Genomic DNA, 25285 nt, shown 5'->3' on the forward strand with positions numbered 1-25285 from the left:
GTCTGGTTCTGGTGTCTCTTACGGTCATCTATTACTTTACCTTAAAGGCCCAAATATACTTCCCTCCTTTATGCTAGACACAGCTAACTTGTCTTCTGTCAGGCTGTGGTCTGAAAAAAATCTTTTCTCATTAAAGATTTACATCTGAAGTCTAATGTGGCACAATTCCTGTCACATTACTAGAAGTCTCCCTGGAAAGCATTGAAGAAAGTGTTCTTGGATGCCAGGTGTAGAATCAGAAAGCACTGATCATGTTTTACTGAAGTTATACTACTCATTTTAAAATTAGATTTCATTGTTTGTTAGCTTTACTCTGATGTGTCATACCAGTTGAAGAGCTGTTCTACCTTGTCCTAATTTTCCAGCTTTTTTAAAAGATCCTTGTTTGTTCTTACAGTTGGGAGCCAAAAGATTTTGTTAGTTTTAATTCTGTTTCTGCTACTGAATAGAAGGAGAGGGGAGATTAATGTCATGACAAATATGGCAAAAGAGCTTCATTTCTGGCAGCTGGACCATGCTTTCTACCCATCCCTCTTCTGTGTTCTAGAGTTAGTAAGGGAACTGCCTGCTGTGGTGTAAATGAACAAGACGAGATTCTCTGACCTGTGTGAATGCACTTCAGCATGCTTCTTGTGGAGGAAAGGGAGGGCAGAAGGTGGTGATGATTTAATAGGAAGAGCAGTAACACCTCATTTTTGTGATGGAGTACTGTCTCCAGTTCTGAAGGGTGAAGATGGATGAAGGCCCTCACCAGTATTTTCTAATGTTGTTCTTCTGCTGGTGGAAGCAGATGTGTGGCGCTGTCAAATGCAAAATTCCTTTACAGTCTGGACCTGGACCCTGGCATAAGTTTCTCATAAATAAGTATACACAAGGAATTCAGCTATATGTTTTAGTCGTTATAAGCTACTTTTACTGCATAGATGTGTTGGGTTGAAGGGAGGATATGCAGAGAACTCCCTTTGGAATGACATTTATAACTGTACAAAAATTATTTTTTATTTTCTTTTTTGGCTTTTAAACCTGTTCTGATTTGTAACAAGTTGGCCCTTCAGAGTATGCTAGGCTGTAGCTGCTATCAGCAAAACTTTATAAATCCTTTGGAAAGGTATTAGGAAGAAAGTCTCAGCAAGACTTAGACCTGAATGGGCATTTAAAGGTCTTAAAGAAGATAGAAAAATTATAAAAGCCATGAAATAATTCTTCTTTTTTAAGCTTCGTTGTAAATTCTTTCATGGTGCTGCTGCTTTGATTTGATTCAGTGTGAGATAGAGATCTCAGATTCAAGCGTAAAAATTTTTTCTGCAAGAAATGAAACTATAAAAATCTTCCAGGCACTTCACACTGTACTGTTAACAATTGAGGAAATGCAACTGAGGGCTAATGGGATGTGCGACAAACTTCTGCATCTGCATAAACTTTTTCATAGAGCGGTAGACAAACACAACCAGGAAATTATTTTCATTTTAAATATTGAGGTGGGTACTAAATTAAGAGATTAATTGTTACATGGCTTTTTAACTAATCACTGTCACCTACTTTTTAAATAGCTACTCTTGCTGCTTTGTGCCTCATTTGGACTACATCAAATTAATGCCAGATCAGTTCTTTCTTGCCAGCCCTTGTCCTTATGAAGACGTGAATGTGGTCCAAATAATTAGCATTTCTAATGTCACAAATTACATTCCTTAGACAGTGTGGTCAACTCAGCTGCTTTAGCAGTAAAAATACTCATTGTGGTACACATTCCACTTTCAGTGTTGTATTCTTTAGTTTATTCATCTGGCTCAATCCTTAGAGAGGTCTTTATACCAAAGAAGATATGTTCCAGGAAACAAAAATAATTGTTCTTTTGGGATGTTCGGAAAAAAACTTTACTCAGAGGCTTGCCAAATTCTTACACAGCTGCTAAGATGATATAATGTTTTTCTTGTTTGACTAAGATTGTAAATATGAACTTCCTTCCTCCTGCATTTATAATTATTCTAGCTCTGTGCAGAATTTGTGATAAATCTCTTCCAAATTTCTGTTGAGTGAGAGTATCTATGAGATGCTTACAGACTTCAACATGCAGTTGATACTTGCTTATAAAATGGGTGACCTAATTTTCTGTGAGCTAGATAGAACCTCCTCCCATAGTCCTGCCAAAAGAATGTATGTCTAGATAAGAGTTTGTCCTGGTTTTATATAGCAGAAAACTCTTCAGCTGTGAGAATTCATGACCAGAATACCCTTAATCCTGAGAGGTGTTCACTGAGGTTAACTTGCAGATTTGGTCCCAAACAGGCTCAGAGTGGATGGTAGGTTCTGTTTTGGTTGTGTGTGTCCGGTATTCGTTCCTGCCTTTGTTGTGAGCCACGTTTCCTGCTGCATACACTGAAGGAAATGACAGCACTGCCCGTCAGCCTTGTGGACACAGGCTTAAGTATTCTGGAAAGGAACTGAGCCTGGCTGCACCAGTGCTGTAAACTGAGGCTGTATTTGCCTTAGGAAGGGGCATGGCTCTTGGAGCATGATGCAAACTCAGTATGCAATGCGGTATTAAGCTCATTTTAGCCCTGGTTTTCTAACTCAATTGTAACACTTGAAATTGTATTCCTATGAAGACATGAATTTTTATGTTCTATAGAAAAAAATGAAATTGTGTTAGTAATAATATAACACATCTACAAACATTTTGAGGCTTTTAAACAGTCTTGTAATATCAGTGTCTGTAAAAGGTATTATGTTTTGTTAATTTTTTTTGTTTAAGCCATGTCTTGGTAATATCATTACATTTCTATCAGAGAAAAATGAATAAAATGTCTGGCTGGTTAAAAAGTCATCTATTTAGACTTCCTGCAAACTTCCCGTTTTCCCATTGAGTTCAGGAAAGATTCAGCCTCAATGACATCTGATCTTAAGATGTAATGGCAAAAAAAAGCAGGGATATTTCTTTCTTGACAAGCTGTTACTTACTTGAAATTTTCTGAAATTTGTGTTGGATTCTGACTTGTATAACAAGTCAGAATAATAAGAAATACAGTATATATATATATCTTGCAATGCTATTTAGAGCCAGATTATTTCAATAGCAACCTCTGTTTATGCAGAGTATCATGAGGAACTCTAGCCATAGCCAAGAGTACTGGTAGCTGGCTGCTAGCTTTGATTACTGAGCTCTGTATGCCTCTTGAAACCAAAAATTTCTAAGATACCTTATGCATTAGAAAAATTTTAAGAGTGTCCTAGAAAGAGATGTCTCCACTGGAAAAAGACAATGGAAAGTAGTCATTCTCCCTTTTCCAGAAAGCAGAATATAAGGCTGTTTTTTCATCTTTCTATAAGAGAAAAATAATTGCAAACATTGAAAAACAAAACTTTTGTGTGGTTGCAATTAGAGTTCTCTTAAAAAACTTAGAATTAAGGTATTAGGGAGAGTACAGCAGAGTAGCAGGGTTCTTGTGAGTACTTTTTACACCAAGTAAAAGGTGTAGCAGAAGATACTTTCAAAATGTCATTCCAAAGGAATTTTCCAGTCTTGCCTCTGGCAATGTGGTGAAAAGAATAAAAAATTTTTACTTTGTGAGAGTTACTCCAGGCTTAGTTTGGCACTTTTAATTTCTGGCTATTTCACAGAATTTTGTGAGCCCTTACTGTTCCTTGCCTGGGATTATGAGTGATCCTAGTATTCTTATGAAAGTATTAGAATTTAGCTATTTTTGAAAATACTACAGTATAGCATTAACTTTTCATGCTCTCCCCCCTGTCCCGTCCCCCCCCCCCCCCCCCCAAACTAGATGGAGTTTTACTGGCACGTAGGGGGTTCAAAAGCGCCTGTTGTAGTCTGGGGGGCTGTGAGGAACTGCAGGAGAATGGGTGCTGTGCTGCTTCTGCCTGAGGCTGCTCGCCCCGTTTCTCATTGCTTGCTGCACTCGGAGATGCTCAGCTGGGTGCTGGTGGTGCCAGCTGATTGTGGATGCTCATCTCAGTGAAGCCACATACAGACATTAATACAAATGTGAACTCGGGTATCATGTTGGAATCATTTTTGTATGAAGGCTGCAGAATATTTCTTAGGCTGCCAGGGGAAGCAGCCTCTGTCAGCTGGTTGATGTGTATGGTTCAGACTGCAAGGAATTGAAGTGCATTTAGTAGTAAACTGCACAGTTGTAGCTGCATCCAAAGGAGATATTCATAGAATCACAGTTTATCTCAAGTTGGAAGGGACCCAGTAAGGATGATCAAATCCAACTCTCTGTTCCTCACAGGACTACCTAAACCAAAACCATATGGCATGACTTAAGAGTATCATCCAGATGCTCCTTGAACTCTGGCAGGCTTGGTGCTGTGACCATGCCCCTGGGGAGCCTGGTCCAGTGCCCAGCCACTCATTCAGTGAAGAATCTTTTCCTCGTGTTTAATCTGAACTTCCCCTGGTGCAGCTTCATGCCACTTCATACCTTTTCATGTTGCAAAGGAATGTTTGCATGCAAGGGAAGGATGCCTTGTTTGTTCCTGCTAACTTGGGAAAACGGTGCTACAAAGACAGGCCTGGTAAACTAAACCCCTTCCAACTGTACTATTTAGTGGAATTTGTGTTGCAGCAGCTATTCAATTGTACCTTCCTGTCATCAGTTCTGTGATGCTTTTTAACAGAGCTATGCCTTTGCTCATGCACAAACATTCAGATGTTATAAATACCTAAAGAATACTCTAGTGATTAGCTTGCATTGACAGGACTTTTATTATATAAATAATATATATATTTAAATTACATGTATCTATACAGTAATTATATATATTTTACTATATATTTACAGACATATTTTCAAGCAGACATGTTGCCTTTGTGTTGGTTCTGAGACAATTCCACAGATACAAGCAAGGTTCTTGCTTGTGGGATAAATTTTTAGTTTGCAGAAATGTCTGTCTGACCTGTGTAAGCATTAAATGAAAAAGTGCAAAAGGTAAGATGCTGTTTTTGTGTTTAGCCACTAATTTGAAAGCTAATGGCATGGGCATGCTGTGTTTTCTTGTGCTTCTGTGCTACAGAGTTTAAACTGGAAGTTTCCTGAGTTCAGAATTATAAATGTATTTATGGATGGTAATGCTTTGTGGGTTTTTTTTTCTTGTTCCTGCTTCTGTTTAAATGTGGTCTTCTCTAGGGATTAACTTGATATCTGAAAAGTACTGAAACATTAAGTGCTTGTAATAAAAAGTATGAGTTTTAAACATGTCTGTAGAGAAAGTAATTCTTTAAGACTTGTAATTTTACTCCTTTGGTAAAACTGATCCAAATTTAACATAAATGCAGATTTTGCAAAATTATACTGGTTTTTCAGTGTCATATGTATGTGATTGCATGTGCTGTACAGCAGGTAGCATTTGAAAATGTCTCTGTATGAATGGCAAAGGTAGGCTTTTCTGTTTCTTATGATCTTAAGAACATAGAACATAAAACAAATGCTTGAATCTTACAGTACACTCTGAGCTACAAGTGGAGCTGCATGTTACAAGTGAGCCTGATACAGGTGAACTTGCTGCTTCCAGAAAGGGGAGGTCCCACTTGTTTCCCTGTCTCTTCTCCCAGCTGTCTGGTGTTACCCAAAACAAAGTATTGGCTCTAAGATTTGTCCAGTCACAGGGCAATCTGTTGCTGCTTGTGACCTCAGCAGAAGACTGTTTTGGTGTTTGGAGTGTTGAGTGGGTTTTCTGATAGTTTAGAAGGTTGAGCATGCTCAGTAATCTGGAGCCACATGATAATGGATGGAAAGAGATTCCTTCCTTTTCACAACAGCAAGGAGGTGTTAGCCTGGCTCAAGCTTTAATGTGTAAGTTGTTGTTTTAAACCGGAGGAGTGGGAGCTTAAAACAGAATAAGATATCAGGAAAGTATGCAGAGACATTTTTCCAAAAAGTTGTTTGAAAACTGGTGTAGAAAGTTTATCCTGGAATAGAGAGAAAGATAACTTCACAATTTCACTGCTTCTGAGCCAGTTGTGTCAGGGTTTTTAAATGCAAGGAAACCTCCATCCAAAATGTGTTGTGGTTTTTTTTTGTTTGTTTGTTTGTTTTTAAACTATTTTGCAGCACTTAAATGCTGATACCAATAAGAAACTGACTGAATTTCACAAATGCTTTGCTAAGGTGTGTATAGATTTAGTCAGCTGATAGTAGTTTTGGGTATATTTGATGAATGCATTGATCCTGCAGAGCAATGCAGGTAGGAGGTAGGCTGCCCCTTTGCCACTGGCACGTTTCTGAGAACAGGGTAAATGCAAGGATTTGCTACTGCGAGTGCTGTAACATTTTGGTGCTCAGCTTCTTCATCTGAACAGATGGTATATTTATCCAAGGGGAGGACAGGAAGGAAAAAGGAGGAAGATGTGCTGCAGCCCCTCCTTTCCTATGTGACTGAAACTCTTGGGTATGCACAACCCAGTGTGTGTTTCCAAGTGAATTTGTTTCTGGACGGGCAAGCACAAATGATTTGCTACCTTTGCATGTCACAGAGCCTGCTCCCAGCTTTGCTTTTTATGGGAAACTTGAATATGGGAGGGACGTGGAAATTATTTTGAAAGTTACTGCCCTGTCTGTCTTGAGAAATAGGTAAGTTGTCTTCACCTGTGGCTTCTCAATGAGTAGCATGTTCCAAATCCAGCGTGGTGGAGGAGAGCCTCTCTGAGTAGCAGCTATTGAAAGAAATAATCCTGCCTTGTGCTGCTGAGCATTCTGTGGGAGGCTGCTCTGTGCTGAAGGCCATGAGCTGTCCTGCAGAGTACCATCCTTAAAGCTTGGAAGCTGCAGACCCTTGAGCTTCATGGTTCAGCAGTGGGAAGAGGGGGTCTGTCCCCAAACTGATAACTGACATGAAGTATCTCATTTCTGTCCCTCTGAATTTGTGTCTCTCAGCATGGAAATGAGAATAATATATAATATTTTTCAGTGTGAACCTTCCTTAGAAGATGTTGAAAAAAGCTCATTTTTGTTGTATTTAAAAAAAAGAAAGCTACACATAAAACAAGTTCATGTGGTTACTTTAAGATGGCTTTGTATCAATCTGATTTAAGAAGTGCTACTTTTAAAAATGTTTTTTATAAACTTTAAGATTATTTTAGTCAGCCTATGCTGTTCTTTTACTTGTCATCTAAATCTGCCCTATCTTTACCACAGCATCAGACTTGGGTAGGAGATATGAATAATCAAATGCTAAGTGCCTCATTTGTTTAAGTGATTGAGGAAAGATAATTTTTTGGGAAGAAAATTTGAAATTTATGATTTTAAGTGGCAGTATGGAGTCTGCTGATATACTTGATTATTTCCTCCTTCTCGCCCCTGCCCCCCGTTCCAGTAGCAAAACACTCTGTCTTTAGTTTTCATATGCAAGAAAAGCTTCATTCACAAAGCTACCGAGTGTGGTAGCAGCAGAGTTTACAGTAGTTGTTTATGTGACTCATTTGCTGAGCTGCTTAGACAAGGTCTCTGCAGCTTAAGATCTGAACTGCATTTCTTAGGAATGCTGGCCTAATCCCATGAGTTTAAATACTTCTGTTTAAAGTCCTCCTTTACAAAATCCAGCTGTCAGCCCCATCTTCATGATTTGTTTACTGTATAAAAATTTCATGTTTGTTTCCCCAGTGGCAGAACTTACACTGTATTTTTTTCCTTTTTGTTATGGAAGGTAATTTCCTTACTTTTTCAGGAATGTGCACTTTAAAATATTGATTCTGTGTTAAATATTTACATTTGGTCTTAATCTTGAGGCAATTAAATTCTAGATAAAGTATTTTGCAATGCATCAGTTGGTGTTAACTGGCTTTTAGACTTCTCCAACCTTTGACATAGCCTTTATGTTGAGGCTGCTTTCTTCCTTTAAATATTTTTTTTCCAGGGAGTGGTACCCAGCTGTAGTGTTTCTCCCTGCTTCCCTCCCTCACTTTCTGGTGCCAAGATTTATTTAGAAACTGAAGTAATGCAGCCTTTCACTATGAACATATATCTTTAGAGAATATCTTAAGTAGACAAAATTAATTTTAAAACAATTTTAATTAGTTTCAGAAGGCTTATATGCTAGAGATTAAAGTCAGTGCTTAATAGGCAATGTTTAGATTCCTGTTGGCAGTGTGTGACAAATTTCATAGCTCTGTACCTCCAATTACTGATATTGGTTTGAGCTATTGTGTGGACTTCTTGCTTTAAGATCATTAAGCCACCCTTGAGAGAAAGGGTGTTGAATTAACAGTAGAATAAAAATTCCAAGAGAAGAAAGTACTAAAAAGAAAAAACTGTCAGGAGAACTATTGTCAGTTTTCTCTGGGTTTTTTGTTTGGTTTAATTTATGAGGGTGGAGTGTTGTTTATTTTGTTTTCTTTTCCTGGGCTTGGTTTTGGGGGCAGGGGTCAGAAGCTCTGGAGAGAGTTCTTTCTTCAGTGACAATCTGATAAAATGACAAATAAGAATTAAGTTGTTTGTTCAGCTTTTATCAGTGATGAGAATGTCTTTCTAAATCTGCTCAAGACTCTCCTCTTCAGGAATTTGTGCAGGCTTTACTAGAGAAAGGTGGTGGTGGCATCCAGCTTTGGCATCTTGCTCAACCAGACGTCGCTCAAAAACTGCTTTGTGGATTGGCTTCACTTCTGGAATGGCTTCTCTTTTACTTATTGAGGAGAAAAACAAGAAGAATTGAGCAAGTGTAGGACTTCCTTCAGGTGTTGTTTGTTTTTTTTTTTCTCTCAGCTGGTAGAATTCTCAAAATACAACTTGGATTCTTGAAATATCACCAAGGAAAATGGTGAATTGATGTTCATGCAGCAGGATGTTGGCTTTCTATTTCTTTACTATTGCATATGAGTCTTATGAGTATCTGAAATTTTGCTTAATCACCTGCAAGACTCAAGGGAAGATGCTGATAAAATACTCTATTGAAGCAGTGATTCTGCTTCAGTTTTGACATTCACAAACATTTTTTTTCACCTATATCCATATAATGAAGAACGTGTCTGTATTTTCTCCTTTTCGTGCCGCATAGTTGCTGCCAAGTCTCATTGTGTAGCAGGGACCCTTTCAGCTTATGTGCCTCCATCTCTGCCTGGTGAGCAGTGCTGATTTACTGCCAAGTGATCCTCTCCCCATCCTTTCTCAGAAAGCTGCCCTGTTGCTGCTGACTTCCAGCCTTTCCTTCCAGTTTTGACTGCGGCCACTCATCTCTGTCCAGAGCCCCACATCACTCTTTCTTCTGATATACAAGGCTCTCTTGAGCCCTTCTCTTTCACCTCTGCTCCCTCAATGCAGTCCTTCCAAGCCTCCTACAAGAACGCAGCTCTTGCATGGAAAAAACCTCTCCTTACATAGTAATTCCATTTCTCATGGTAACTTCATGGTACAGCATGTACTTTCTCTTTTTTTCCCCTGTCATCTACCTCACACTTTATAGACACATGTCCTGTGCAGAGGTTGGTGATGCAAAAGAGTGATGGGGATAGAGGGGAGGTTTTATGTCTCTCCTTACAGTTTGCTGTGAAGTTGGAGGATGAAAGTTTACTGCCAATTGCAGTACTTAGAGCTGGTCTTATTAGTGGCATAAAATATAAAACTAGTTGAGCAGGGGTAGCCTGTTTAGATGTGTTTATTTTTGGTTTATGGCAGTGTTCTTCTGCTCAGTTTGTTAGAGGTGGGTTTAAAGTGAATCACATGTCTTATAAATTGAATATACTTACTCCTTCTTAAAGAAATGTTTCAGCCAAAAGATTATTCCCCTGTTCGTCCTCTAAATATTTTTCTACGTGATGTCTCTTAGTGTCACGCTGTTTTGTCATGGCTAGCTGTAAACAACAAAATGTGGTGATTCATAAATGCTAACAGTGAAATAACTATGTTCTTTGGAGGCATCAAACATTCATTTGTGGGTTTTCTGAAAAATAGGCAATTGTGGTTTGGATTTTTTTTCACCTTTTTTTCTGGAGACAGTAGTTCTGGCTAAAATGAAATGCATCTGTTCACAATGTAGTCTTAATTCTTACCAGGAAACCTAAGTTGCCTTCCAGCCTGTTCCAGCTGAGGTTAGCATAAAAAATATATACCCTGTCATAAAAGCAACCTGTGAAGAATGTTGTTTATTTATCATAGCTAAAGCATTACTCATCTGTTTTTTGAGCCATGGTTCATAGACTGTCACTAGGTCCTTGTGGACAGGGATTTGGCAACTACTTCTGAGTCTAGATAGTACCCACATCATACAGATTTCCAGTGTCTGCTGTGGTATCTTAAGTAGTACTGGCATGATGCTTATTTTTAACCTTGAGAGGGTCCTTTGAACAAAAATTAGTTTTTAAGTGTACTAAAGCATAGAGTAGCTCAGCCTTATGAGGAAGTACTCTCACCTGCATTGTAATTTGACCTATGACCTAAGTGATTTTCTTACGTTTCCCTTCTGGTTGGTTTAATCATTCATTTATACCATTTATAACAGTAAGCACTGTTGAGATGTTCAATTTTATGGGTAGTGGACAGTTGCATGCTTTATTTTGCTCTCTTATCGTTGAAAGACAACTTAGTGTATGTGTAAAAATTAGTTTCTTTGAATATTTATTCCTGGTGGAAAGAGACCCTTTACAGGCACAACCGGCCAGTCTGTAAAAGGATATGAATATTTTGAGTGATTGGTTGGCTAATGCTTATTCTCAACTGCAGGGTGATCCTGAAAGTGATGCTGTTAGCCTGGTGATTGTTATTACTGGGCCACAGCTACGCAATATTTGGGTATTCCCTGAGATCTGTGTATAAGGCTAAATATTACAAAAAAAATCATACCTATTCTTAGTCTGCTTGTTCATATTTATTATTGTTTTTTATGCATCATTCCAAAGATAAAACTGAATGCAAAGAGATGCTGCAGCAGTATTTGCATTACAATAACCACATGATGAAGATTCCAGAAAATTAGCACTAATGTAGTTTCTAAGTATTTATCTGCCTACTGAAGACAGGCTAAACACTGAAAGTTCTCTGGTCTCAGCTGGTGAATCTAAGATGTTGGCTTCTGCAACTAATGAGTGTTATTTTACAGGGTTATTTTTCTCTCTACTTGAAAAATACTTTAGCTAAGGCAAGTTATGTTTGTATGATCTAAATATTTTTTTATAGTCGTCTTCAGGTTGTCATCATAAAGGCTATTCAGTGAGACATGATGTAATCTAGGATGCACTTTTTATGGGAATTAATTTAATGTCCACTTGGGTACTCTGGCTGGAATCTTGGTTCAGGAAATAGGATGCAATGATTGATAAAGCCCCTTCTTTTCAAGGCAGCATCTGTTTGGCTAGATGTGAGTCAGGCACTGAAATGTGTTGGAGGGAATAAAGGTTTTACTGTGTGCCTTCCCAACAGCGCTAATTTCAAATGCAGTTAGATTCTTGTAGTGGCATTTCTGTAATTTGGTGCTTCCCTTCTACAGGAAAGAAGACCTTATAAATGTATTCCAGTATACGAGGAGGCACACTTTGGGGACTAAATTAAAATTTCAGGTTGCAGTTATGGAAAGGTAGAGTCAATATAAAGTAATAATAATGCAAAGGCAGCTTAAAACCAGAAACCAACCCTATGACTGTTCTGTTTGATGCACTTTCCATGTTACCTCTCAAGGCTTTCAGGCAAAGAAGGGGTGGATGGGTGGGTATTCTGTGGGTGGTTTTGCTGTGGCACATCAGAATGATTTCCCAAATCAAGATGATGAAGTAAACATTCTGGTATCTTCAGTGTGTTTATTTCAGGAAACTGTATGTGCTAGTGTGAACTAAACTTAGAGCGGGAGTGTACAAATTCTGCTTAAATACAAAGGGAGCTGCAAAGGATGCGAATATGAAAATTGTTTTTCTGTTTCTTCATGCTGCTAGCCAAAAAGAGCTCGATTCTTTCATATTGTCTGTGAAGAATACTGAGTTGTCATATCTGTGTCTGCTTTTTCCTAAAGATTAAGTATTAAATCTGTGGAAGACCAGGGAGCAACTGTGATATGTGTGGCTTTCCTGGTTAGGATTTCTGGGGGCGGTTGTTAAACAGTCTGTTAGAATGTGAGAGGGATAAGAGTGCTGTCATGAACAGCACCAAGTTTCAGAAAACCTGTGTTTGCTGTATACAGCATTGATGTGTTTTGGGGGATTCCAGAAGCAGTGAGACAACTTGCTTTGATGGTATGATCTGGTATCTGATGAAGATTTTTTTTTTTCCGTTGCTTTTTCAAACAATTGTTTCATTAGCAGTTGTTAAAATGTAAGTTATGTGTTCACTTGTGTGCTATAAATATTTATATAACAAACTCATAAGTAATGTAAAGAAAAATATTTTATGAGCTTAGTGAAAAAGGTTGTTGTTTGGCTGGGCTTGAAATACAAACAGCTAGAGGCAAAGGCAAGTTCTTGCACGGGCATGTGCCTGTTTTTAAGGGGAGCATTAGAAATCGCGCTGTGAATGTTTGAATAACTTACTTTCAGCAGCCTTAGTTGATCTTTTATTAAAACTGTAGCCTGTGCAGTTCAAAACGTGCATTTTCAGACAGCAGATTTCTTTTCTGTGGTTTCAAAGGTACATTCTTGCATGTTGCAGGGATCAGTGGGCAAAGGAGGGAATATTGTGGGCTGTGCTGTTTTGCATCTCCCAGTTAAACCTGAAAATAAGACCATAAGGTGAGGATGCCTGCTTTTCAGACTTGAGGGAGTTCTGCAGTCTAGACCAACTGCCTGAGAAAAAGACTTGAAAAGAAATATACTCAAACTGTACATCACTTTTAAACTCTTTCAGTGTATTCTGGAATTGTGTTTGTTCTCCTAGTTGCTCTGAATAAATCTTGTATGTTGCATATTCTGCTCTTGACTTCCTCTGTTTGAAAAATAGTTTTTGCTGAAGTACAATGACCTATTTTAATTTTGAAGAACAGCTTAAAGAACCCCCATGTGTTAACATTTCTCTCTTTTGCCAATGCTATTTCCAAATTGCTACTAATTAGTTTGTTTTAAAAAATAAGTGTGGAATTAAATAAAAACGATTTTCCAGAGCAATGCTGAGTCCCTTTCTTCTTTAATAATTGGAATGTAGTTGAGTTGGAAAGGACAGATAAGTTGAATTGTGGCAGATAATGTGTTAATGTGAAGAAAAACACCTTTATCAGCTGGAGAGTAAGGGAAGAAAGACATGAAATAGATGGTAGACTTAAATCCAAGGTTGTCACAGTAATAATGAATGCTTTATACGCCTTAATTATATCTACAGTATCTTGACATACGACTGCTTTTTTGTGAAACATGTATTGATATCCAAGATTGGACAGATTTCAAGAGGTCACCCACAGTATTTCAGAGTATTGCTTGTGAAAGGTCTCTTTGCTTTTAATGAAGTGTCTGAAGATTTGTCTTTTATCAAACATTCAGCATGTTTTCACCTTGTTTTGTTAGTGCCAAGTCTGGAAAACTATTGCCTGAAGCACGGTTTAAAAAAAACAAAAATGAAACTCGAAGTTGGCTAAAAATAGCACATTGAAACAGACTTTCACTTGAAATAAGATTTTTTCATTTGGAACATTCTGAATTTGAATTTTTTGGCTGACAGATTTGTATCTTAGTTTTTGAATTTGAGAGGCATTGGAATGTCTGTGGTGCAGAAGCCTTGGGAGGTATTCAGCTATTAGTATGCTATTTGAAGCTTAAAGAAAACAAATGTTCTTTTGTTCAGGTTTTCGTTTAGATTACTTTTAACATAAACTGGGTTATAGAACATTGGATAATGCACAAAGGGTTTCCTATAACTTTCTAATCCCCCTCCAAATATTTTTTTCAGGAGTAATTATTTTCAGAATACTTTATGCTTAAGAAGTAACACAGAAGTACTAAAGCAAGTGATCTGCCCTGTCACTGGCTTAGTGTGCTGCAGTATTAAATTTAAGGGAAGAGTGTCAGTGTCAGTTATGGCATAAGAATCTGTGACTGAAAAGTGTGCCAGGTCTGATTGGTCCCTGTCACATGGACAGAGTATTAATGTGATACAAATGAATATATGTGCTCAAAGTACCTATCATTGTTTCCATGACTTTAATTATGGAAATGTCTAGAAACATGAACAGGGATGTGGGCTTTGCCTGTCAGTTTTGTGAAAGCATTTTAGGGTTTTTTTTTCTGTTCAAGTAGCCTTGTCTCTTTAAGCAGTCAGGTGAATATTAGAGATGAAAACCTGCTAGAATCTTATATTTATGTGTGCACTCTCTGCTTATGTGTTCATATGGTATATTAGCGTAGTGTTATATCATGTACAGCTTTTTAACAGAAATGGGTATTGGCATAATAGCACAGGAATTATCACTAATGAAGGAGCTTACATGTCCAGATGAGGTCTAGAGTGAGTGTGTTTCCCAAACCAGGGCATGCTATGTAGTTCTTGAGGCTAGATGTTAAAATGCAGAAAAAGTTATTTCTTGAGATAGTGTTTGAAACATTTGTGTCTTGTCTAGTGCATCCCTGAAATAGCTTTGTAACAAATTCAGTAGTTGTTTTCAGAAGGCAAATTATTGTTTTCAGGACCAAGCAGAACCTTGTGCAAGCTTGTATTTAAATAATAAGAAAGGTTGGAGGTAGAAACATCAGTTGGCTGATAGATGGTATGTTTTCATTTTGGGGTTTTATGCTGTCAGTTGGTTTTGAACATACCTAAGCTCTATAGTTCAAAATCCTTACTATACTGCTTCTGAAATTATAGAGAATAAACACATTCTTGTTACTAACCCTTTATGCACATTAGTGTTTCCAGTTCAACTCAGAATTCTGTTTTTCTTTCTCTTAGTCTTTGCATCATCAGTGAATTGTGTTATGGAGAAAACCTGCAACTTAAATATTTTCCAACTGCTTTTTTTTCAGTGCAGTCTTTTCTTTATAAGGAAAGACTCTTTCTTTATTATATTAACCATAGAATAAAAAATTCATTTGTCTTGGTTAATTTAAGGTAGGAGCTACTGTCTGAACATGTAAGTGTGCAGGATAGGGTCTCAGTGAAAGACACTTCCCTCATGTCAGAGTCTCAGTGAAAGATACTTAAGATACACTTTTGATAACTCTGTCCCAAAGCTGTTGATATAAAGAAAATGGTTTCTTAATTTCAGAATTCTGTGGTGGTGTCTTTTCTTGAAAATGTTGAAATGGTATATTTGAAGCATTTCTCTTGGGCTTTCCATCTTTCCTCATGTGTTTTAATATCTCACGCTTGTCCTGGCATACTAAGAATATAAAAATAATTTTGAAAGAGTAAATCTTTCTGGTTTATTCCCCTAAAGTATTGGTGAGTTTTGTTTCTTTACACTGTAATTTAAAATAGTAGGTTATGATTACATGTTACAACTGGTAACTTGTAATGAAAGCCTTAATAATTTTTCATAACCTTATACTAGAATACTGTGCTCCATGCATTTAAAGGTAAAATCTAATCAACTGTTTTGGAAACTAGATTGTTGACTTGCAGTGATTCTGAGTGTGCAGTGTTTGAGCAGCACTTCAGACAGAGAGAAGAGACTGTCACAGTCCATAGTGGATAATGAAATGATACATACACCACTATTTAGTGCAGGAAGCCTCACGTCTAGAAGACCACACTGTGTTGATACTGTATTTTATCCAGGTATCCCAGAACGATGCTGCTCATTTTATGTTCCACTTTGACATATGCTGTAAGAGAATAGAAGGTGACGTGTTGAAGAACAACTTGAATCCTGAAGTTACTTTGGTATATCATCTGGTTCGAGCTAGGCAGAAATAAAAGCTATTTAAAATCTGTTCCCCTGTAAATGTTTTAGGAATGTAAGCGGCTTACTTTATGGCATCACATCAGAACCATTATCCTTTCCCCATTTTTTACATCTAACTCAATTCTAAATGACTCCTTTAAGAAAAAAAAACTCCAACCCAACTAAACAAAACACACAGCTCCTCGTCCCTTATGCTGGTTTTATTTCTTGTTATAAATAAAGATATTGTATCCTTAGAAAGGTGTGATAACTCCCACTTAGATCATAATGTGCTAAAGTGCAGTGCATGTTTGCTGTGATCAACAACAGTGAGAAAGAAAATGGCTATAAAAAGGAAAATTTGAAGTTTATAATTGGAATGTGCACTCTTTTTTGAAATGGCTAAGGTTTTGAGTTCTTATGCCAATAAGTTCATATACTGCTTTCTGAGCATTTTGTCTCTGCCCTCATTTATTGAATTAATTCTTTAATTAGTGTCCTTTGGGATGTCTTCCAGTTGTGGAACTTGTACTAAGATTTCCTTTTACAGAACTTGTGACTTAATATTAGCTGTTTCTGAAGCAAGACACTAACCTCTGTGTGCCTTTTGCAAGTTAATGTTGACAGGCTCATAGGAAATGCAGCTGACGTTAGGAAGCTTGGGTGGGGACTACAAGGAGCTGGCAAGTACTCCAGGGTTCAGTGCCAGACATGCTGACACAACAGTACTTCACTTGTAAAAGTTTTCTTTAGGCTGCTAATTCTGTCTTCAGAGTAACTGGAACCAAAGCAGTGTCTCTGATGCCTAGTTAAAATAGCTAAAGTAACACTGTATAGGAAATTGAGAATGCTTTCCACGTCTTAGATCTTCGGAAATATTAGTAAAAAGAGCAAGCTTCTCTCTTAATGAAAGGGCGAGTTATGAACAGTGTGAGTATAATGAATGCATGCAAAACAAGTCCATCTAGCTAGAGTGAGTGTTAGAAACAACTCCAAGAGGGAAAAGCTAGCATTGTGAAGTCTCTGTAAATACTGTGCTCTGAGGGATTTATATCACAGTTTCAATTTATTTGATTTACTAGTTCATAGTCATATTTCATAAGGCACCCTTTAATAGCTTCCTTTAGATTTCAAAGTAAAATTGTTTTCTTCAAATGTATCTAGACATTGAGAAATGCTGTGTGATCACTTCTACAGCAGTTTGACCATATCACCTTAAGTATAATGTGTTTTGTCTTGAGCTTACAGTATTTCTGGTCCATATTAGAGCCTAAGAAATAGTAAGGCAAAGCTTTGAAGGGGCATAAAAGTGGAACACAGCTTAGGTTTGCTTTGCAGAAGTTCAGGCAGAGTATGAGTTGCTGCTACCATGCTGTCTTCAGTTTTGTATGTGGGAGGACTTCATGATGCCTCAAGAGGCATCATGGAGAGGAATCTTGCTGGGGAGGGCATGCCTGGCTTACAGACTCTAAAAACTGCTGCAGTCTTGGTGGAAGGATGCAGCAGTATTACATAAGCATATTGGTTTTGTTTTAATTTCATCGTGACCCTTAGATTTTAGGAAGTGCTTCCTTTCATTTCTTAGAATGCAGGACTCAAAGCAAGTGGAGGAAGAAAGGAGATTCAGATGATGAATTTAATCTGTTCAGTGTTTTTGCAGTGCAGTGTGCCATGACATTAAAGTTAGCTTTAATGTTATTGCTTCTTTTAAGGTAGGCACATGCATTCTGCTCTCCTACCAAAGTAGAAGTTCAGGTAGCAGACTGAAGCAGCTTTGCCTACAGCAACTGGATGGCAGTGTCTTGCATCCATGGGAGACATTGGCTCCTGCTGACCTCAGAATTACAGATCACCTCTGAAGTCTCCTCTGGCCTATTTTATCAAGTTAAAATTAAATAAAAGCAATATATAGTAATAAGAAAAGACTGTTTTTAAATCTTGGAGGGTTTTTTTGCATGACAACTGTCATATAAAAAAAATGGATTGAGAAGTTTTTTTCTCTGAGATCACCTTAGTCATTTTTCTTAACATCCTTTATGAGTTTGACTGTGCAATGTTGGACGCTGGTCTTTCAGACCAAGATGTGTCTTTTCCTGAAGAGAAGCACTTAGTTAATTTTTAAATCTACGAAATGTAAACTGGTGATTTCTGAAAGCTATGCAGCAAGTAACTATGTAGCCCATGACTTGCCTAAATCCAGCTGTTCAACTCACCATTGATTTTTTGTGAAGCTCTTGCTGGGGATCTGTTCTCATGTGTTTCTGGACGTTCTGTGGCACATCTCTGAAATTTAGTTTCTGTACTGCCTGATTCCTTTCAAATTATTACCTAGATTTTTGTCCCTGCAAGTATGTGAATTTTCTTCCTGAGCTGGATCCTGTCTTTGCCAGTATGAGTGTACCTAGAAAGGCATGTGTGTCTTAGCTCCATAAAAGAGGCTGGAGGATATGTTTGGAAAAGAAATTTTAAAAAAGTTTATTTTTCACTGAGATAATAACAGATAAACTTTGGAGAACATTGTCTTTATCTTGGTCACAAATTTGTTGAATGAAGGAGGATCTTGAGAGATGCTGTGGTGACTCTTTACTTCCAGAGAGAAGTTCCTTTGTTGAATAAAAATTGTGCAGTATCACTGAAGTGATCTGGTCAGTGTCCAAGATTTGAACTGTCTCAGGGGATGTATTGCTGACATTCTCTATGGCCTGTTTAGGCATTTCTGTTTACAGATCTGTAGTGATCTATTTGCAGTGCAGTGAGGCTGCACTTCCTGTGGTTGAATGGTGTTGCTTAACTGTGGTCAGCTGAATTCCTTGGAACAGGAGTTGAATTTTTCTAATGCAATGTCAATAGATTTTGCCAACAATAGCTGGCAATGAAGGCACATGCAAGGCTAGCATGAATTTCTGATGGTATATTACATATTGTGAACTTTGTTCTTAATCATTTTCTGCATCATCTGACAAAAGTGAGCTGCAAAAATGGCTTTGCAATTATCTATCACAACTTCCATACTAAGTCTTTACTAGTAAGCAGGAGTTTTTATGTTTTTTATGGAGTTTATGGATGGGCATTTGCTTTGATTCATGAAAAGTTTCAGAAACATGGTAGCTGACACCATTTTTCTTAGACAGTGACAAGAAAGTTTGAGTATCAAAACTTTTTTTCTTTTTTTTTTTTCCAGATGGAGCAATTGTCAGATGAAGAGCTTGACCATGGTGCAGAAGAAGATAGTGATAAGGAAGATCAGGATCTCGACAAGATGTTTGGGGCCTGGCTGGGTGAGCTGGACAAACTCACACAGGTGAGGGAGGCTTCAATCATCTCACAGAATGATTTTTTGTTGTTATTACATTTCTTTTCAGTTGAATACCAACTGCTTGACTCTGCCACTTGCAGCAAGTCAGACAGTAGCCTGTGACCAGTTCAGTAATATTTAAAGGTTTATAAATTGGCTTTCTCTGTGAATATCTGGTGTCTTAACATTTATTCTGCTTAAGTTATTCTATATGATGCAAGTTAAATGAAAAAAAATTTTACCATGCTTCTCATGATTATTTAGAATTAAGCTTTTGGTGCTGTTGTAGTTTTTAGCAGTTCTCCAAACTGCTGGGTTAGCAGTTATGGAGAATGTGCTCAGATAATGGTGAGGGCGTATCACATGTGTGTCCAGTGATCTGCAATAACTGGAATAAAGCCAGCAAAGCATGGTTGGGGTGCTTTTAACCAGAATATATTTGCTTCACAGGAGATATTTTGTAGTAGTCTGTGGATTCAGTCTGAAGGAATGGGGCCTAACTTGCCTCTTCTGTCTCCAGTTTCCTTGATGGTCTCTAGGGTTATAGATTTTTAATTTTTTTAATTTTTTTTTTTTGTTCAGGCCAAGCTGAGGAGAGAAGGGAGCTCAGGAAGAATAAACATTAGGGAAAAAGTAGCGCATTTAATCTTTTTAACAAAGGCTTGAGTAAAGATGTAGAAAATGAGCATAAAAAGTTTAGGTGAGAAACTTCTTTCCGTTGAAGCATATCTTCAGGAACTTTTTATCAGTACAAGCCTTGCCTAATTTCAGATGTTCTGCAGGCCTGTTGAGTTTCAGTGACAGCAAGAGCTGGATTCCCTATGTAACACATTCCAGTCCAGGGCCAGCAGCTCCTGACCCTGTACTTCTTGGCTCAGCTGCTGGATCACAGTGCCCTACTGCTTGCTACTTACAAAATCCTGGTATTTATTACAGTAATATACCCATATTAGCCATCATAACATAACAACTCAGTGTATTGGTTAGAAAGAGTTTCTTTTTTTAACCTATGCTAGTTTTCATGAAAAAAATGTGCCCTACATAAACTGGTTAGGGTTGGTTTTCATAACTTCATGTTATTCACAGGAAAGACTACTGAAAAAAATTCTGAATTTAGTGAATTTAAATCCCTGTTAATAAAATACGATTGTTCATTGAATGTTTTTAAGCGCTTATGCCATGATTATGCTCATGAGCTAATGATGAATATTTTAGACAGTATTTCAGACTCTTATCCCAGTTTGAATGTTATGCAGTTTCATGCAGAGGGGTAGTGTACAGCTAAATCAGCTTTCTGTTTTAAAATGAGCTAGTGTCTAACACCATTCAAAAAAGCATTTGGAAAATGCTTCTATCCTTTTGATTCTGAAAAAAAGCAGAATGTGTTTAACAAGTTTTTTTTACTGCATATCTGAAGTTAAATCTCTGTAGTATGACGATGTTTGTTTTCAGTCTAAAGCCTGAAAAACAGGGGTGCTTTTATATATACCAGAACTTCTGAAAATTTTCTCTTAGAGAAAATTAATTCTCATTCATCTTAAGGAACTGGACAAGCAAATCTTTGTCAAATTATATTTGCCCTTTTTTTGATCTTTTTCAGAGTTTGGATGCAGACAAGCCTGTGGCACCAGTGAAGAGGTCACCTCTCCGCCAGGAGACCAATCTTGCCAACTTTTCCTATCGCTTCTCCATGTACAATTTGAATGGTTTGTTGAATTATTTACCGCATATAGTTTAAAAAAATACTAGTTTAAGAAAAAAGCTATTCCAACTATAAATTAAAATATTGTAAAATATAAGAACATTTAAATACACTTATAGCTGAGGTGAGAACATGTTTGCTGAAGGCATTGCTTTTTGGTGTCCTTTTTTTCCAAGTATTTGAGTCTCCTAAAGCATTATCTTTTACAACACTTAGTATTTGAGAACTTTAGCATAGTACTTGTATAAAAAACTTGTTCGGGGATCTGATCTCATGAAAGAATGACTTAATGTGTATCTGTTAACCAGGAAGAAAGAGCATCTTGCTTTATGGAACAGAATGCAGGAATGTAGCTACAGAATGCTTTCAGGATAAACAGAAGGAAACCTTGATTTAAAGGTTTGAGTATGTATGTAGTATTTTTGGTTTGATTTTGTTTTTTTAAAGCTGTTGCAATACTTCAGCAAAAAATGCTTAGCAAAACATCTACAGTTTTTCAAAAAGTGAGGCATGATATTACACAAGTGCGTTTTTGCATTCCATTCACAGGAAAGCAGTTTAAACTTTTCAGATGTAATCTGAACATTCATAGACTTCTTTTGCTGACAAATGAGTTTAACCTAAATAGTATGAAAGTTGCAGTGGTCAAGGGTAGTGCAAATGAATTTCGTTTCGGCAGTGCACAGGTATTTTGCACTACAGATGGGAAAAGAAAATGCTGCTTCCTTTGCTCTCTTAGCTATTAGATTTGATAACACAAAGTGAGACATTGCAAATGAAATAACTCTGCACATACTGACTACCCTTGTTTGTTGCAGAAGCCCTGAATCAGGGGGAGACTGTGGATCTGGATGCCCTCATGGCTGATCTCTGTTCCATAGAGCAGGAGCTCAGCAGCATTGGCTCTCACTCAGCAAACAATACTGCAGTGAAACGCCTTGCCACGGAGCCCAAAACTCAGAAACCACCTACTAGTCGACCTTCCACTAAGCACAGCAGCGTGAAAGGATTGTCCTCTGCTAAGGTGACTAAACCATCACATGCCAACGTGTCTCTGGATGACATCACTGCACAGTTAGAGAAGGCCTCTTTGAGCATGGACGAAGCAGCCCAGCAGTCCGTTGCAGAAGACACCAAGCCAGTGGTGACTGCCCAGCACAGGAGGACAGCATCTGCTGGCACAGTGAGCGATGCTGAGGTGCGCTCCATCAGTAACTCCTCCCGTTCCAGCGTGACCTCAGCAGCTTCCAGCATGGACTCCCTGGATATCGATAAGGTGACAAGACCTCAGGAGCTGGACTTGACATCACAAGGGCAACCAATCACCGAGGTAGGATGTCACTAATTCAACATTTTTGTTTGGTTTGGGTCTTTCTCTTCAAACTTACACTTCATTCCCCATGCTGACACTCATAGCTAAACATCTGCTGTGCAGTGGGGTTGGTTGAACTGCCCATGTTGTAGTTACTTCTTTCTCTGGTTTTGGTTCTGTCTGCAAGGAAACGTCTTATAAAGAATGTGTCTAGGTTTTGGGATTTTTAGCAGCTTTCCCCATCTCTTCCTCCTCTCAAGCCAATCATACATTTTAATGTTTTTGTAGTTAATATTTTTATTCCAAGTAAATATCACATATTGCCTTTAATTTAAATCTGAGGAGTGCACAGCTGTGGAAAAAAGAAAGCACAATTGACAAAATTCTGTTCTTCTTACAGTACAGTTAATACCTGAAACACATGGAGCAATCTACAGGTGTCTGTCTGGAGCTATACTATACCAGTAATTTGCTGTTTAATACTCTTGTTTAATGTATGACAGGAGGAGCTCTTTGAAGCAACACACAATGCAGAAAATAACTGGGCTGCTATACAGCATTAGCAGATATTAATTTGGGATTTTGATGCTTTGATATTGATTAATTAGAGAGGAAACTTCAGTAAGAACAGCCAGTTCGGTGAACATTGCAAGTGCTGGTGACTTGAAAATGTGGAAAATGTTCCAGTCAGTTTTGAGAACTTAAACTTAGAAGTTCTCTCATAGAAATACTCTCTGAAACAGAAATTTGACCTGTTAAGATGTCAGTTGTACTAATATGCATGTTCTCTTTCATGAGAGAAAACTGGAACAAACTGAGTTTATTCTAATCAATAATTAAAACTAATCTGAATGGGATGTACTGAAAGCATGGTTCTACACATCTGCAACAGAAGTTCATCTGATGTAAAGTGAACGATGCAGGCTTGTCAGTCTTATGATCAACTCATTGAGGTCACACTTTGATTTAAATCTTCATTTTAAATAGTGAGGAATTAATGACAGTTTAAGTCAACTTCCTTTTCATGTAAAAAGTTAGCGTTCAGTATGCTTTTATTGGAGATTTCCTATTGAGTGAAGAAAAACAGATAGAAATGTGCCCTTTGCTCTTTGGAAAGTTAAAGTGCAAACCTTTGCATTATTGCTGTAGGCCTGAGTGTTCAATCCCAGCCTATGACAGTCATTGATTATATTGTTGTTTGTTTGAGAATCATTTTCTTTTTATGGCATGATAAGGCTTATATTTGGGTTGTTGGTTTTGGGTGGAGGTTTTTTTTGGGGTTTTTTTTTGTTTGTTTTGTTTTGGGGTTTTTTTTTTGCATCTCCAGCTGTTACTCATGATTATATGTCTGTGTTTAAGGTAGAAAGTTAGGTAATCTTGCATTTTTGTCTCTTCTCAGGCTGAAAATATGACTTTTATCAATCAGTTGCTCTAGCTTGCATAGCATAAGAGAAGCATGAATATTACATTTTTTGATTTTTTAATGCAAGATGTTTTCTGCAGTTGATCTTGCAGGTCTCCCTCTAAATTCTCTTTTACTTTGGGGGTTATATGCTTGAGGCATCAGTAGAATTGCCCTTCTTGTCTCCCAAGTTTTTTCAATCCTTTGTGCCATGAGTCATAAACAAACCACCTTCTGCCCTAAATTACCTTGATATTGGTGAATCAAGGGATAGAGGTCAAGAAGTTGCTTTGTCTTCACAGGAAGCTAATCTGTATTGCTGCAAGTGTTGCAGTTGCTGTCTCAGTTGCTTTCTGACTGCTTGGCCACTGAGTGCAAGGCTCAAAATCATCCCCAAAAGCTTTTCTCAAAGACATGTGAGGGCTGCCTTTGTACAAACGCAGTGATTGCTTCTCATATAAGAATGTGACTGTTGTTTCTCTGCCCAGATAAGTTGATAAGAATGATTGATTCCTTTGAAAAGGAGGTAACCAGAAAGTGTCAGTAATTTGAGATCCAGATTGTGCTCTCTTCTCGAGAGCAGAAACCTCTGTACTCATTGACCATGCTGTTTGCTTTGGCTCCATTCTTTTTCATTTCAGTAGCCTGAGGAAGGTATTCAATTCTGAGAAACTGTCCCTAGGTTTACAGAATTGATATTCACCTGTCCAGTATTTAGGTTGTTATATGATGGGATGGAACTTCTTACAGAGAAGTTTCTTTTCTCATCATTGGTGAACAAGGAAAGGGAAATCACTTTTTTTTTGCATTTGTGACAGATTTAGTGGTGGCGTTTTTAAAATTAATTTAGCTTTTAAATGGATTCTTTGGAAGAATCATTGGGTATCAACAAAGCTGTTTATTTCCTATGTCATTCATTTAGTGCCCAAAAAACTAGTTTAAGGGTTTTTTAATCCTCTTGGCTAGGTTATGAACCAAAACACTTTTTACTAGTAGGGCTGATTTGTACTCTCCCACCCCTACAGTTGACTCAATGGTGCTGTTTCTAATAGAAAACATCCCTTTGAGAAAATAGCCTTTGAAGAAGTCCTAATGTCCATATAGGGAAAAACTCAACAGTTTTTATGCAGAAAGTGGGAGAGGCAATTTATTCATGGTCACAGCAGATCTGTTTTGAGGTTTATTATTCTGATGTAGTGCTTCAAGTTAGCTCTTTTCTTTTGCCTGTCTTCCTTGAGACTGCCTGTAGGTGAGCTGACCTTTAAAATTTTTCTTTACTGCTGTGGCTCTTCTGAAAGAGGTCAGTGTCTTGGCAGCTCTGCCCTTTTGACCGATACTTTGTCTTCTCCAGGCAGTATAGGTACTTTAAAAAGTCATCCTTTCTGTTGCTGCTTCATGTTATGCTCTAAATAAAATGGAAGACAGTTCTGATGGGAAGAAATGCTTGTTTGAAAAAAGAAATTAGGCTTTGCACTTATTAAACTTCAGTATTCTATCTTAAAATATACTTCTGCTGTGTAATTTAAGAGCTCTCTGACTTGGCAGTGCAGGAAAATCCTGTAGAAGAGCAGTCATGTACTGGCCCACTGAAGGTGTGTGTAGTCTAATATACTCTGGCTGGTAACAGGGACCAATATTATAGGAAAAGGCTGCAATTCCACAGCCACCAGAAATGGGAGGATATTACTTCACTTTCCTCTCATCCTTCCTTCCTCACAGTTCTTTCCTTACACTCTCATCTCCTCCCTTGTCCCAGCTGTGGCACTTGACTGGTAATTAGTACCCCAAAACTTTGTGCTTCTATTCTGCATCTCACTCTGTGTTATTTAGGTGAAC

The 25285-nt window shown here is 37.8% G+C and overlaps 1 protein-coding gene across 2 annotated transcripts in view; it reads left to right on the forward strand.

Annotated features, from left to right (window-relative positions):
* Positions 1-25285, forward strand: part of RAPH1 (Ras association (RalGDS/AF-6) and pleckstrin homology domains 1) — a 79162-nt gene that overhangs the window by 14451 nt on the left and 39426 nt on the right. For both annotated transcript variants that reach the window (XM_064717737.1, XM_064717738.1), the window contains exons 2-4: positions 18920-19039; positions 20634-20739; positions 21554-22065. In XM_064717737.1, coding sequence (XP_064573807.1) covers positions 18920-19039; positions 20634-20739; positions 21554-22065 — 738 coding nt within the window. The remainder of the gene's footprint in view (positions 1-18919; positions 19040-20633; positions 20740-21553; positions 22066-25285) is intronic.

Source organism: Zonotrichia leucophrys, chromosome 7 (assembly GCF_028769735.1).
Source record: "Zonotrichia leucophrys gambelii isolate GWCS_2022_RI chromosome 7, RI_Zleu_2.0, whole genome shotgun sequence".
Classification (NCBI taxonomy): Eukaryota; Metazoa; Chordata; class Aves; order Passeriformes; family Passerellidae; genus Zonotrichia; species Zonotrichia leucophrys.